The following is a 16,637-nucleotide window of genomic DNA, read 5'->3' as shown; positions in this document are numbered from 1 at the left end:
AGAGGAAGAGGAGGAGGAGGAGGAGGAGGAAGAGGAGGATGAACACGAAATCAGACGACGAAGGAGAGGAAAATAATAATAATGAAAATAAAGAAACACAAAAGATCCTTGAGTGTAACAGAGGCTGCAGGTGGGAGCAGGTGGAGAGAAAGGCCTTGACTGACAACATCATGGGCACAGGAGTCTTCCTCACTCTTCCACTTCTTTAAAACTGATCTTGTACTTTGCTTATTTCAGAAGAAATCCCAGATGCACAACTGTTAATAAAGTCTCATCTCGCCTTCCATTACAGCAACATATTGAAAGATAATAGCATCAGGGATATTGATTTTCAGGGATTTACATAATCCTTACTCACGTCGTCTCTTTCACTCACCTACAGCTCGTGTTTAAAACATCTTTCACACTGTTTTATGCAACATAAGTGCAAGTTTTATATACGATAGAAGTCGTGCTGTGTGTCTTTGCTCTACAAGAGGCCGTTTTCCAGACGTACTGACAGATGAGGAGAGAGAGTGAAGCTTAAAGAGAGAGGATAGGGGCGGAATTGATTCAGGAAAGAGCAAAGAAAGAATAAAGACGAGGGAGGAACAAGGCAGGAAAAAAAAAAACGAAAAGAGAGAGAGAGAGAGAGAGAGAGAGTTCTCCAATAGACTTCTAAGATAAACATCATGTACTTAATTACTTTGCAGTGTTCTGAATTTGTTTGCACGACTTGAAAACTGAATTTAAATTGGAGAAGGAGGGAGGACAGATCGAATGAAAGGCGAAAACAAAAGACGCAGAGATAGAGGAGGCAGCAGCAGAGAGAGAGAGGGAGGGAGAGAGAGAGAGAGAGAGAGAGAGAGAGAGAGAGTGGTGGAATGAAGGAGTGATAAGTGGAGGAAACAACAGAGCGGCAGCAGAATATATATCTGGACTGTATGTCACAGAGATCAACTGGTCTAGACAGTATCCCGGCGGTTTACCTCATTTCACCTCCCTGCTCCTGACAAGAGGAGAGAAATCACTGACTCACAAAGCCTGGCCCTGTGTGTATATGTGTATATGTGTGTGTGTGTGTGTGTGTTTGTGCGCGCGTGCACGTGGCCGACTGCATGCATGTGTAATCACTACAAGTGTGTGTGTACGCATGTAAAAAGCCACTTTCTTTGAAAGTTCCAGGCGCCGGAGTCGAACAGAGATATCTGAGTGCGTGTGGGTGTTTGTTTGTGCATGAGTTACTCACTGAAGTCACCGAGCAGCTGCACAACAGTCACACAAATCTGCTCCACAGCAGAGTTTCTTATTTAGAGAGCGAGTCTTATCTTGCAAAGTTAGGACCAGAGAGAGAGACAGAGACTGGTGAACAGAAAGACTTGCAGACTGATATTCCTCTCTGCTAAGAAAGGAGGATTAGCGTAGTATCCTCGTTGGGTAGGGAGCCACTGTTTGTCTCCAGCTACTCAGTCTGGGCAACTACAGCCTGATGCATGAAGATAATTAACAGAGACGTGAAGGATTAAAATAATAATATGCAATATTTTCATTCAAACGAAAAAAAACCCACAAAAGTTGTTCAAGCTTCTTCTTCTTCTTTTTTTAATCACCAAGGTTTCCTTCTGCACCGAAGCGTCAGTGATGTCCCTCCCTTGTAAGTCGCTTTGGATAAAAGCTTCTGCCAAACGAGTAAATACAACTGTGATGATCCATGATCCATATAAAATGTCGCACAATGCATTGTGGGATTGCTGACAGAACAGAAAAGCTGTCTACATGCAATGGACACGACTTTTTTCTTTCCATTATGGCAATATGGAGGAGGTACTTGTGAGTTTTGGCTGTTGCTACATAGCAAATGTTAGCATTAGCCGCTGTTTACTTGCAAGTCTCAGGCCAGGGCTAGCTGGTTAGCATGCGTGCGTCCTGGTGCGTTTGGAATAAAGAGAAGAAGAAATGTGCAGCTAACCTCGGCCTAACTGTAAAGCTCACCAGCTGCTTCTTTAATGTCAAACATCTCTGTTTTATTCAGGCTCACTCGACCTGGAGATGTCATCTGATCTGGTGCTGATACGAAATCTGATACGTCGACCAATCTGATCGATTATCAGCATCCTCATCTTCCCAGATTTAACATCTGGCTGCTGCACCGAGGCCAACGATTAGATTATTTTTATTAACATTAACAAAGAAACTGTATTGAATCTGGTTCAGTGCTAATACTGACCTGGATTTCAGATCGGTGCATTTCTAATCTTGTGAGGACCACGGTTAAAAATGTAATTGTGCATGTGGCCTCTACCTTTGATTACTGTTTAATAAATCTGCATGTAGCCTATACATGAGGAAGGAAACCAGCCCAAAGCGGAGACAGACGGTCAAAGACTGACAGTCCGGGGACAGGAAGCGTGACTAAGAGGCCACTGGACGAGAATATAAGCTGTGTAAGCAGTGAGTCAAGAAGTGGCTGGAAAAGAGCACAGAGGCTCAATCTCCCCTGAGCACATAAAGGTTAAAAATTACTATCTCTCAGCCCTGCTCTCACCTTCAATTACCCAGCACTGCCACATTATGGCCAAACAAAATGACTACCATTAGCCATAATCACCTTACATGCAGCCTAATGCTATGCTGAACTGGACTGGGGAAAATAATTGCCCTTCAGTAATAACTGCCGTTCGGCAATGCTATGGAAAAACTACTTCCAATACAAGCAGGGCTGCTCTCTGCCTCTGGACGGTCAAACACTTCCGCTGTGCACAGGCACATTTCGTCGCTAACGTCTTTCAAATGCAGTGCATCTTCAAAATATCCACCAAAAGGCACATTAGAGAAAAAAAAAAAAAATTACATCACTGAGGTCTGCTGGCGGGAAGCGAGGCTTTTACTTTACTAAAATATGCAGCTCATTCTCCGTGTCCATTCTTTAACAAGCTGTGAGGAGTTTCTGTGAGGGAACACAATTTGATTCCAATCTACACAAAAGTGAAAATAAGAAGCGTACCCTGCATCCTGATGGTCTTTTTATGTCTCCTCTGAATCCTCACACGCAGCACGTAAATGTATATTTTCAGATATGTAACTGTGCCTAAGGATCGTCGAAGCACTGCTTTTATACTTTACTAAACTTTATTAACACCAGATGTGAAGAGGAACTTTTCATCTACAGGAACTTTTCAAGGACTTCTGGTTTAAAGGTCCCATGTTTTACACTTTTTCTGTTATTTAGTGTTTATACACATGTGTATATCAGAAGAGAGGAGGCTCTGAGCCTCTCTTCTGATTGGCTGACTTTTTTGTTTTCTGACTGATCCAATAAAAATATAGCAGATTTCAGGTAAAAACACTCAGAGAAACCAAATCCTGTAAAGGTTTGGATGGTGGGTCCAGGTGGGCGGGGCTTGGTGACTGCTTTGTTGTGACATCACAAAGTTCCAGAAGTCCTGACGGCTGGTTTTAAGGCTCAGTTTCTGAATACAGGCTGTGTGCATTTCTCTGTGGACTGAGGCTTTGATACTTTCACAGTATTAATATAGAAGCTAGACCTGATCTATAATCAAACAGAGAGACCTTTATACTATATGGGACCTTTAAACTGGCAGCACCTACATCTAAAGTTAGTTCCTGTCCAACAAAAAGAGTCTGCCCTTTCCAAACATCCATGAACTACTAAAGGTGGGTGACAGGGAGGGAGGTGTGCAGATGGCTCCTCAGAGCAGAGCTAACTAATCTCACTTTCCCCCCCTTAAACCTCTGGTGACTGACACACGGCCGCATCAGGGGAGTGTGCTGAACTGACAAGCCTCACAAATTCTCCTGCATGTGAACAAGATTCATTGAGAGTGGCATTAATACTCCTATTATTCCCCAGGCGGGAATATTTTATTGATGTTGCAGCCAAATGATCAAATTGCCTGTAGGCTACAGACAGAGCGTGACTGAGGGAAACAAACCTTACACTATTCCCTAATTGTTTTAGTGTGGTTAAGCACTAAAGCCAAATAAATGAATGAATAATCCCTTTCTACTTTCCCTCCGCACGTCTCTGTTACAGCATCCGTGCACATCAGTGAATTACAAAAAACACTCTGAAGTTTTGTCACCTGCAAAGACAAAGGAAATGCTTTTCAACCCTTCACTGCTGCTTTACCTCCATGTGTTTTTTGACGCCCTTGAAGCGGCGCACAGCCGTGCAAAGTGGCGAGTTTTGTTCTCGGGCGTCTCGGTCACTGGAATGCCTTTGCATGGGTTTCTGTGTGTGTGTGTCACTGTGCTTGTGAAACGGCGTGTACCTAATTAACCACAGAAAGCCTCTGATCCACGGTGAAACAGGACTTCTGTGTGGCGGGGCCGTCCTTGGCCCGGGCACAGACGGCTGACGCTCGCTCTGTGAACACTGTTGCGAAAACCCTTTAACGCACATCAGCGTCCGGGAAATTGATTTTTAGACGGAAAACGTGTTTGCACATGAGACGCACACGCCTCTGCCGCGGCGGCTTCCTCCTGATCCGCTGTATTAACATCACGTCTGTGTTAACACTGTGCTGGGCTTATGTGCATATGGATGTGTGTGTGCATATGGATGTGTGTGTGTATGTGTGTGTGTGTGTGTGTGTGTGTGTGTGTGTGTGTGTGTGTGTGTGTGTGTGTGTGTGTGCGTACCTTTGTGCATATTTGTAATTTTCTGATGATCTCTTTATGCATATACTGTATTTGTATACGTGTGTGTGCTGTACTTTGTGTGTGTGCTTGTATATGCAAGATTTTCTGAGCCTCTCTATGTGTGTGTGTGTGACTGAGTGTGTGTGAGTGTGTGTGTGTGCGTGTGTGTGTGTGTGTGTGCATGTGTATAAATTTCCATATCCATTGCCAAGAAAACACCTGAGCTATGCTGAAAGCTATACAGCTGGCCCAAAAGAAAGGACACACACACACACACACACACACACACACACACACACACACACACACACACACACACACACACACACACAGAGAGCTAAACCCCCTCTGCATTGCATACTGGATTTACCCAAGCTCCTTCTCCCTGTCTTTGATCCCTCAATCTGTATGTCTCTTTCACTGTCGCCGTGATAACTTTCCCCTCTCTCTCTCTCAGCTCTTCTTCTTCTTCTTCTTCTTCTTCTTCTTCTCTTCGAGCCGTTGAAAAACGATCTTCACCGGCTCCATTCAGGCTCCTGGTAACATTATCCGTTTTCAAAAGCCTGGGAGGTTTTGGAACGCGTCTAAATGTTGGAATAAAACGTTTTCCACCTATTAATGAAATGATGACCTGCAGCCACCATCAGATTAAATGAACAAGCCGATGGTCACGATGGAAGTGGAAGAGTTAAAGTGTCCACTCAGGTGTCCGGTGTTTCTCGGCCTGTGGGACTCGCTGCGTTTTGTTTTCCTGTCTCGAGGCTGTTTCTTGTTTATCTTTTGAATTCATGAGCATTTTTATGAAGGAAATCAACTAAGTGTCTCTTTTTAATTAGACAGCTAGCTGCAGCATTGTAGTGACAGACTGAGAATAATTCAAGCATTTCAATCAATTAAATTTTGCTCAGAAGAAAAATGAATAAAACGGAGCGACCCGACAACGACAGTCGGAACGATCCAGTGAAATTCAGCTCCGTCGTCGTCCTCGTGTCGTTTTTAGATTTTTGCGCGGAGGAAAACATCTCCGTCAGAACTTGGATTAAACAGCAACAAACAAACCCACACCGACAGTAAACAAACAGTATGACGCCAGTTTAACGTCTTTCTTTTTCTCCCTCCATCATCACTGTTGGGTCGTCAGTGCAGCAGGTTGTCATGACATCACAGTTAGGTTCTGTTGCTATAGGCGACACATAGCAAAGGGAAAAGTGCGGAAACAAAGATCGTCTAACGTCGAGGAAGTCACTTATTTTAACCCCAATCACGATCGTTTCTGCGACAGTTAATTATCGTAACCATGGCAACGAAGGTAGGTACGCTGCTCTCGGTATCGCCCACGTGTTTTATTATTGTTTACGTAGCTGTGGATCGTATCAGAGGGTTGGAACAAACGACCTGCGTGTGTTGTTCAGGCTGGAGGACTGGTTGTGATGATGATGATGATGATGATGATGATGATGATGATGATGACGGTGGTAACTTGCTCCACTAATTCACGATGTCCATCAGTAAAATAATTGTGATGCTCAGCGTGAAGGGGGAGCTGCTCTGTGGACGGATCAGTCGACGGATGGATGGATGGATGGAGGTGAGAAGAGATGAGATGATGAAAAGGTGGAAGAGGAGGGAGGTATTAAACGGGGGAAACAGGGAAGTGTAGTCCTAGGGGAATGGAGAGATGGGGGTTTAGAGAGAGAGGGAGTAATGTTCTGCGTTTACAGCTGGACGGATGGGTGAGAGGTGAGAGGGAAGGAGGGATAATGGAATCACTTAAACCAGAGAAGAAGAAATGGATGGACGTTAAGAGCTGGGGGGAAAAGGAGGGAAGATGGTGGAGTAAAATATGGAGATGTGGAGGATGAATGGAAAGAGAGAAATGAGGAGAAGTTAGACAGAGGGAGTGAATGGACAAAGTATTATTAAACTCGTCTCTGTAAGTTTCGTCGTGTCACGTTCGCTCCGTTGTATTTCCTGTATTTGTTGTTGAGTCCTCGGCTTCTGTTCTGCATTAGTTTTGTTTTACGTCTCTCGGTCTCTCTAACTGTGGCGAGAACAGATGGCTCGACGAAACGCTAATGTCATTCTGTAAAGATGTATGACAGCGAAATTGTGCCACTGCACAAATTGCTGAAGCGATTTTTTGCATTCTGCTTCATCACGCCTTGATGTGCACGAACGAGCGGCTCCGAAATCTGTGAGGCGAGTTCTGTAGATTCAAACAAATGAGCTTAAATATGTGAGACACTGTTAGAAAATATCTTTCTTTCTCTCTCTCTTTCCCTTTCCATGACTCTGTCCACTTCTCCTCTGTCAGTCTGTTTCTCTCGATGAGAAGGAGACGATCACAGTGATTTGTCCGTCTGTCTCTGAGTGTCGGTCTGTCTGTTTCCTGCTGACACACGAGCCCGGCAGGAAAACAGTGATTCAGCTGGTTAACAACCGTGTTTTAGCTAAAGATACACTTTCTCCTACCTGGAGGAGACGAGGAGAGGAGAGAGGAGGGAGGAGAGGAAACGAGGAGAGAGGAGAGAGGAGAGAGGAGAGGAAACGAGGAGAAAGGAGAGGAAATAAGCAGAGTAGAGAGAAGTGAGGAGAGGAAATGAGGAAAGAGGAGATGAAACAGGGAGGCAGGAGAGGCAATGAGGAGAGAGGAGAGAAGAGACGAGAGGAAATGAGGAAAGAGGAGAGGAAACAGGGAGGCAGGAGAGGCAATGAGGAGAGAGGAGAGAAGAGACGAGAGGAAATGAGGAAAGAGGAGAGGAAACAGGGAGGCAGGAGAGGCAATGAGGAGAGAGGAGAGAAGAGACGAGAGGAAATGAGGAAAGAGGAGAGGAAACAGGGAGGCAGGAGAGGCAATGAGGAGAGAGGAGAGAAGAGACGAGAGGAAATGAGGAAAGAGGAGAGGAAACAGGGAGGCAGGAGAGGCAATGAGGAGAGAGGAGAGAAGAGAGGAGGGAGAAGAGGAAATGGGGAGAGGAGGGGAGAGGAAACGAGGAGAGAAGAGAGGAAATAAGCAAAGTAGAGAGAAGAGAGGAGAGGAAATGAGGAGAGAGGAGAGAAGAGAGGAGAGGAAATGAGGAAAGAGGAGATGAAACAGGGAGGCAGGAGAGGCAATGAGGAGAGAGGAGAGAAGAAAGGAGGGAGGAGAGGAAATGAGGAGAGAAGAGAAGAGAGGAAACGAGGAGAGAAGAGAGGAGGGGAAACGAGGAGAGAAGAGAGGAAACAAGGAGAGAGGAGAGGAGAGGAAACGAGGAAAGAAGAGAGGAAACAAGGAGAGAAGAAAGGAAACGAGGAGAGAAAACAAGGAGAGGTAATGAGGAGACAAGAGAGGAGATAAGAGAGGAAACGAGGAGAGAGGAGAGGAAAGGAAACAAGGACAGAGAGGAGAGGAAACGAGGAGAGAGGAGAGGAAAGAAAACAAGGACAGAGAGGAGAGGAAACGAGGAGAGGAAACAAGGAGAGAAGAGAGGAAACGAAGAGAGAGGAGAGGAGAGGAAACAAGGAGAGAAGAAAGGAAACGAGGAGAGAGGAGAGGAGAGGAAACGAGGAAAGAAGAGAGGAAACAAGGAGAGAAAACGAGGAGAGGAAATGAGGAGACAAGAGAGGAGATAAGAGAGGAAACGAGGAGAGAGGAGAGGAAAGGAAACAAGGACAGAGAGGAGAGGAAACGAGGAGAGAGGAGAGGAAAGAAAACAAGGACAGAAGAGAGGAAACGAGGAGAGAGGAGAGAGAACGAGGAGAGAAGAGGACTGAGAAAGGATAAGTCAGAGCAGAGGAGTGGATGCAGTGAAGTAGAAGTAAAGAAAGATGTGCAGAAGAAGAAAGGAGGAGAGGACAGTGTAGAATATAAAGAAGAAGAAGAGTGGGACTAACCACCTGGGCCTAGTTTCACTGATGATATCTGTGACAATAAAAGTGAGAATAAAATAAAACGGAAATAACTGGTGAAAAGAAAGAAAGGAGGAAGAATTAATCCAAAGAGAAAAGGAGAGGGGACGATGTGAAGGTGGACGTGATGAGAGGGGAGAGGGGGGAAGAATACAGTAGAGAAAAGAGAGAAAGGGGGAGGAGGAGGAGGAGAGGATGGATGGATGGGAGGAGGTGTGGCAGGAAGACGAGGAGCCAGCAGCTGGATGATGAGAATTATCACATAAAACAGAGACACTGTCGTAAAGAAAGACTGGCAGACAAATGTCACGACTTATACCTCCACGTGTGTGTGTGTGTGTGTGTGTGTGTGTGTGTGTGTCACACACACACACACACACACACACACACACACACCCCACACGTCACACTTTGGCACAGGCCAGAGCCAATCTTCTTGGCAAAGAACTGGACAATCTGGCCAACAGACGGGAGGGAGGAGAACGACGAGAGAAAGACAGAAAGAAGGAACTGGAAAATGGTTTTGACATTTCATTCTGTCCATTTGTAAACCACGTGTGTGTGTGTGTGTGTGTGTGAGTGTGTGTGTGTGTGTGTGTGTGTGTGTGTGTGAGTGTTGCTGAGATTGTATGAATGTGTGTGAAACTCTGCCTGGATGTTCACATTTTGTTTTAGTTGTCTCTCATGCTCATACATTAACACACACACACACACACACACACACACACACACACACACACACACACACACAGATCAGAGCTGTAACAGTTATTAACCACAGGTGTTAGAGCTTTAAAACTGAGAGAAAAATAAACAAACAGAACAAAACAACATTCGATCCGAGAGAAAGAGTTGGACTCACCTATAGAAGTCGTGGCGGGAACCGGCTCTTTGGACACTGCACACACGGTCGACATGACACACACACACACACACACACACACACACACACACACACACACACAGGAGAAAGACAGGAAGTCACATCAGTCAGACGACGTGGTCACAGTAAAAACACTGGACTCCATCAGGACGTGTGTGTAACTGGAGTCATCGCTTCGTGGTCGTTCGCCTCCAGTCAAGACGCAGTTTACATCCACGTGTGTCCAAACTCATGAGAGAGATGACGTGAAGACTGAAGAGAGGTGTATTGTTTGATTTACGGTGCAGAGAGACATGTAAATAAAACTGAGTGGACGTTGTTGAGCTTGTGTGTGTTGGTGATACTCCTGCTACTTTATGTTTATTGTTCATCTAAGTTTCTCTGAGTTTATTGCAGGTTTAGTTTCACTGTCAGTTTTTCGTTGCAGCTGTTGAAAATGAAAATTTAAATTCTTATTTTGTTCGTTGTTACGTCCCTGAATCCCTGGACCTTCACAGGGAATGTTTGGTCCATAAAGCTGAGTCTGACAGACCAACATAAAGCTGCAGCTGTGACTTTAGACGAAGCTTCAAACACGACTGTTGCAGCAAAGAAGCTAAAAACACACATCGTCAACAGAGGACCTGCACAGTGTCCACAGTCTTTTTCATGTAACATTACGTCCCTTCATCGTTTTTTCCTGTTGGACATTCGTGTCATAACTGGTGCAGGAATTCTTGAGTCAGGGCCTAAATGGTGTTTCGTGAGGTCACAGCGACCTTGACCTTTGAGTCTACAGGAACTCCTGTAATATTGACCTTAAATCCTTTGTGTTGAGAAACATGAGCAGGACGTCGTTCCGTCGTTCTGCTGCTGTGCTGAAAAACGAAGGAGCGTTAACGTTTCTGCAAGTGAGACCCTGCAGAACAGCTGATCGGCCGCTGTCGTCTGAGCGCTAGTGAAAGCTGTTTGAAAAAGGTTTGAACACGACCTGACAAATAACCCCCGACCCAAAAATCACCTGAGCTTCAAAACACAACAGCTTCTCAGTTTCTACTCACACTTTGTCCAGCTGCAATTACAGCTGCAGAAAACTCAACTCACAGCTTCGAGAGCAACAGAACCGTCTAAAGCATCTGCAAAGATTATGTGTGTGTGTGTGTGTGTGTGTGTGTGTGTGTGTGTGTGTGTGTGTGTGAATGCTGAAGTGTGTACCTGAGTAGTAGGAATTCAGCAGGGATTTGCTCTGCAGCGTCTTGCTCCCCTGCACAGAGAAGGAGCAGGTGGAGGGGGAGGCTGGGGGAGGAGACGGCAGGAAGACAACGAGGAGACGAGAGGGAGAAGAAAAGAGGATGTGAAAATATGGGAAGAGACAAGGTGGTGGTGTTTTTTTTTTGGGGGGGAGGGGGGGGGGTGAAAAGGAAGGTAACGAGGGAGAGGAGGTGAATGAAGAGAGGAGAGGAAAGATGAGAATGGGGGGGGACAAGAGAAGAGAAGGACAGGTCAGTGACTTTATCTAAATAAACAACAATCAATCATCACAGGACACAATTAACAATGAAAACATAGACAGGCAGATCAATACTCCATATTCAACGGCACCAAGAACAATCCAATAACACTAATGGCTCCATCAATGCTTCCAATGTTGAATTTTGACTCCGTCTCAATGAGCTGCACTAAAATCTGACACATGCTCATCGATGGTCAATACACACGCCTGAATGACAGTGAAAACAAAGTGTGTGTGTGTGTGTGTGTGTGTGTGTGTGTGTGTGTGGGGGGGGGCAGAGCAGCTGTGTGAGTGTTTCTGCTTAAACACCAAAACAAGAAAACAAAGAGTCTATCTGTGAGAAACCGAGTCGCTCCAGAGCTTCAGAGCTCCAGAGATCCAGAGATCCAGAGATCCACAGACCCGGTAGTTTTAGTCGGTGTTCTGACAGAGATGGAGAGAGGAGAGAGGAGAGAGGAGAGAGGAGAGAGGAGAGCTCTGCTCCAACATACAGAAGAGTTAGAGCAGAGCTGAGCAGATGTGTCACCTGCTTTCTTAAACTGAGTGATGGCTACTACATCTCTGCAGATACACACACACACACACACACACACACACACACACACACACACACACACACACAATAAGATAAAACCTAGGGAGATTGCTGTGAGACTGACTGTGACATATTACATACTGGCCGAGCCTGTTCAATACTCCACAGCAGATATCACAGCGAGCCGACACACATTCATCTGTGGCACCTGCTGTGTGTGTGTGTGTGTGTGTGTGTGTGTGTGTGTGTGTGTGTGTGTGTGTGTGTGTGTATGTATCATTTATCTATAGGCTTCAGCAGCCAATTAGTACTTGTGCATGTTGGTGTGTGTGTGTGTGTGTGTGTGTGAGTGTGCAGCAGTTGTGTGTGTGTCAGAACTGGTGGCCATTAGTGGAGACTCTCCTGCTAAAGAGGTCTCTCCTCCTCCTCCTCCTCCCTTCATACTCACTGGGCAGATGACATGATACCCCCCCCCCTCCTGCCCTTTCTTTTCTATTCCTTTGTTTCCTCCCCTCCTCCCCTCCCCTCTCTCTCCTCGTCTCACCTCCTCAGCTCTACCTTCCTCCTGTTCGTCTTACAGCACTTTTCTCTGTGTCTTTCCCCTAAAACACTCACAATGTTCTCAGAGCTGACTTGATTTGTAGATATATTTCCAACCACATTTCCATCTGATGTCACAACCAGGTAATGCACCAGGACTAAAAACCAGTGAGCATCTTCCCTTGTCACAATGGCAGCTCTCCTTCACATTAAAGTGACAGGAGGAAGGTTTGACAGTAGCATGTTTAAAAGACGTCTTCAGGTGCGTCACTTCCAGCTGCTGACCTGGAGCAGAACCCGCTCAGGTTTACATCTGGAGAAGCCAAGACTCTGCAGCTCTATAAAATATTTCTACCATAAAACTATATTGTTTCCTGTCGAATGAAGTTTAGAATTAAAAGTCTAAAGGCTGATACAGACATGTGGTGTTTGTAATTTTACTAATGTCTTAAAAATGATAATCCCTGATGTGAAAATCATCCATGTGGCTCCCCTCTCGTCTGATTCTCATTCATATTCAGTTTGCTCGACTGTTTTCAGGAACAATAGCCCAACTTCCCTACAGCAGATCATTTAAATTTTATCTTCACCTCACTCCGCTGTCCTCTCCTTCCTCTTCCTCCTCCTCCCCCCTCCTCCTCTCATCGCTCCCCTCTCCTAATACCCCCAAACACAACAATGTTTTCTCCTCCTCTGTGATAAAATCCCTCTCGTCTCATGCGCACCGGCACTGTATGCTAATGCGCCGCAAAAGGAAGCTCAACTTTAATACAGTGAGGAGTGTAGCTGCATACGGAAAGAAATCTGCTTTGACAGCAATGTCCTGTGAAGACAGCTGGTGACTGGGTGAGAATGCAATAACACAAAAAGGTTATTTGCCCTGCGAGGGGGCCGTCCGCACAAATATTATTGGGTCCCCCACCTTGTGTCAGCGTTTTTCTCTGTCTCATTAGGACTGAGCCTGGATCGGTGACTGTGTGTATATAGGTGTGTGTGTGTGTGTGTGTGTGTGTGTGTTGTCGTTTTCCTTTTTCAAATGTTCATGTGATAAGACTCCAAGTGTGAAAAAGAGACACAAACACATGCAGAATATAAATGCTACAATTTACAAATGTCCCCTAAACGCCTCACATGCAGATTCAGTAGATGCTATAATTTACAAATGTCCCCTAAACGCCTCACATGCAGGCAGTGGATAGTCAGTAGCCACAGCACACATCATCAGGGGCCCCACTTGGGGGGGTTGAGCAGCAGCAGTGACTGTATAGTGTCTTTATGGAAAGCTTAAGGGGGTTTACAGTTGTCATTGGAAAATGTGCCAATATGAGGGGCCATCAGGGGCCCCCTTTTCATCTTGGGGGCCCCAAACATTCGCCTGGTTCGCCTCTCCGTGTGCTTCTGCGATGGCATTAGGACATATAAACTCTGGATTATTTGGCATGTATGGAGCCTTGGAAAGTATGTCTACATCTATCCAAAGGTAGATGTCAAAGATCCTGGTGAAGAAGAATGCCAGATCTTTATATTTGGCCCCAGGCAAAGTTAACAAGACTTTGCCTGGAAGTAAAAAAATAAAAACTGTGCCCAGAAGACAGTGACCTCATCCAATCACCAGAACCCCTTTATCCAAGAGCTCAGCCAGTGTGTAATTAGGAACCGTTCAACGTTTCAAATAGTAAAGGGTTATCTAACATCCAAGGTCAAGAAAGGAGTAAGCTCATTTTCTATACGTAGCGAATTCCCCAGATAAATGGCCGAGTCTATCTGAAAGCAAAGAAAATGTCAAAGTTTTAAATATCACAGCTTTAGCGAACATCCGGGGTCGAGATAAAAGTGCTCTGCATTAAGTGTATCCAATGCAAAAACATTACTGCGCGTCAGCATTGCAGCGTGGACAGTTAGGGGAAGAGTGCAGGCAATTACGGCCGGCATTAGCCCGCTACTTAGTCCCTATCTGGCACCCCTGGCTTTCAACGGCCAAGCACTCCCAAAAGGCCAGGCTGACATTTTCAAGAGAAAAATGCCCTTCTGAGACGCCCCGTCTAATTACCCCGGACACACACACACACACACACACACACACACACAACCGCACAAAGAGATGGGGAGTGTGCACACGCACGGCAGGGTGACCACCATAAGATTGAAGATGCATGCAGGATGTATATGTGAAACACAGGAAGCGTGCGAGGCGGGAAAAGAATTTCAGGAGCAGGAGTTGAAAATGATTAGAGCAGCATGGAGGAAGATGGAGGCTGGTGAAGCAGCACAACACTCTGCTGATGAAGGCGAAACAGGAACGTTTGGAGAGTTTTTATTATAAAATGAAATGTCCAATATTTGAATAAATTAATCTGACAAAATGATTAATGGCACGGAGACATAGTAGATGCAGATTTCACAGCACAGAGAACGGGAAAAGAAAGTTTACTACGTGGAAAAGAAGTCAACACTCGCAGTGTGTTATTAGACTGGGACGGTAAATCTTGCAGTAGGACCTTCTAGCGACGGCGGCAGCTGCAGTTGGTAGATTTAGGACACGCACACTGATGCTCGGACCTCGGAGGATTTGGGACTTACTGAATCCGTTGAGGTCCTGGTTGGAGGTGGAGAAGGGGTCGTCTTTGTGCAGGGTGCTGACTTTAGTGGTGCTCTTATCAGCCGTGGTGACCGGACCCATCTCCCTCTGCTGAGTGGAGCTGCTGGCCGTCTCCTTCTGCTTCTTCGCCAACTTCCTGTGGTGGCATTAACGCACACGCACACACACACACACACACAGATATATTTACACATGGAGACACAAATACATGTGTAAATCCACATCCAAATCACAGATACACAAACAAACAAACATCACAGGACTAGAAACTACTGTGAGTCATGGTGAGTAATGTTGTTTAAAACATGCAGTGACTCAAACACGAGGATGATCATTGAGTTTTATGCATTGCAGAATCCAAAATCCATTTGTATTTAACCATTTTATAAGGAACTAGAATCACCGCCTCGTAGGCGTATCCCTCCGCCAACCAGCCAACTTACAAGAATGGTCACAGTCTCTCCTTCTTGAGTTTTGTGAGGTCACTGTGACCCTGAACTTTGACCTTTGTCCACCAAATTCTAATCAGTTCATCCTTCAGCTGAAATGAATGTTTGTGTCAAATGTGAAGACGTTCCCTCGAGGCGTTACTGAGATATCGTGTTCAGGAGAATGAGACGGACGACCCACAATGCCTCCGTCCTGCCTGTCGCCGGCCCCCAGACATAAATCTAAAGACTGTGTATGTCATTTTTGGGAATATCACTGATCAGATGGATGATCAGTGTTGTGACTCATTTAAACTTTTAATTATAGATTTATATGAGACTGACTCCAGATCTGTAAAATGAAACTGGCTGTTTTTTCTTTAAGTTCAGGACTTTCTTCATTCTAGTCCCTTCAGCATTTCTGTGCTGAATATGTTAAAGTTACTACGTCAATAATTAACATGAACAGACTGTTGATGTCTTGCCTTGAAAACCAGGCTGACATAAGAAAAAGCATCAAAAAAACATTTTAGTTTTGCAATTCAGTCGTTCAAATGCCCTGCCCTGAATCTGTGTCTCATACAGTCAAATCACGTTCATATATTTTATAGCTCCTCCAGTGTAAAGGTCTGTGTCCATGTGTAGTGTGATTATAGATCAGCTCTAGCTTCTATATTAATACTGTGAAAGTATCAAAGCCTCAGTCCACAGAGAAATGCACACAGCCTGTATTCAGAAACTGAGCCTTAAAACCAGCCGTCAGGACTTCTGGAACTTTGTGATGTCACAACAAAGCAGTCACCAAGCCCCGCCCACCTGGACCCACCATCCAAACCTTGCAGGATTTGGTTTCTCTGAGTGTTTTTAATCTGAAATCTGCTTTATTTTTATTGGATCAGTCAGAAACCAGTCAGCCAATCAGCAGAGAGGCTCAGAGCCTGAGAGAGGAGATGTAAAACTACACTGAGATGGTTTTTATATCTTCTTATGGATCAACACTTCAAATAAAACACAGAAGAAGAAAATATGGAGCTTTAAAAAGAAAAAATAGAAAAAAAACCAAACATTTTCTAAATATTTTGTCATCAGGTTTAGAGCTTCAGTCTTGGTCCTTCAGTAAAAACCGTCCTCACGGCGCCGACAGAGCCGATTCACATTACCATACGACGCAGCTCCATTTGCAACATGACTCTCACTTCTCTGTGACCAACTGGGAGAAACTGCGGCCCCATAACTGTTTGTCGGACGAGCTCAGAGTTCGAAATGTTTCTCCAGAGCAATTAAAGCAGAGACGGGACAGATGATGTGATTCAGAGGGGAGAGGTTGACATTCAGCTCTTCAGTAACATGCGGAGCTTCTACAGTGGCTGTAGATAATGGTAAATGTAGTTGTAGCAGTGTGACTGCTGATGAGACGTCCCCCGAGTGTTGTTGTAAGCCCTGTGATTTGTTTCCTTCCATTTACTCTTCACATGTCACAACATCCCATCTGCTGGCCATTTTAGCACGAGGCTATTCTGAGTTTTTACCTTCGGTTTCAGGTCCACGGAGACGCCAGATGGCAGAAATGACAGCGAGCCATTACAATCTGACACGGGGCCGGCGGATTCACCAAAGCTTGCAGGAGAGGC

At 45.3% G+C, this 16,637-nt stretch overlaps 1 protein-coding gene across 1 annotated transcript in view; it reads right to left on the bottom strand.

The window, feature by feature from the left end:
* The window catches only part of ptprt (protein tyrosine phosphatase, receptor type T), a 324,259-nt gene that overhangs the window by 59,009 nt on the left and 248,613 nt on the right, over positions 1 to 16,637 (bottom strand). The window contains exons 21-23 of the mRNA XM_022758722.1: positions 14,560 to 14,714; positions 10,607 to 10,687; positions 9,392 to 9,427 (exon numbers count right to left, since the gene is read on the bottom strand). Coding sequence (XP_022614443.1) covers positions 9,392 to 9,427; positions 10,607 to 10,687; positions 14,560 to 14,714 — 272 coding nt within the window. The remainder of the gene's footprint in view (positions 1 to 9,391; positions 9,428 to 10,606; positions 10,688 to 14,559; positions 14,715 to 16,637) is intronic.

This window comes from Seriola dumerili, unplaced genomic scaffold, assembly GCF_002260705.1.
Source record: "Seriola dumerili isolate Sdu_G_001 unplaced genomic scaffold, Sdu_1.0 BDQW01000306.1, whole genome shotgun sequence".
In the NCBI taxonomy this organism is placed as follows: domain Eukaryota; kingdom Metazoa; phylum Chordata; class Actinopteri; order Carangiformes; family Carangidae; genus Seriola; species Seriola dumerili.
This window is presented reverse-complemented; position numbering and strand designations above follow the sequence as displayed.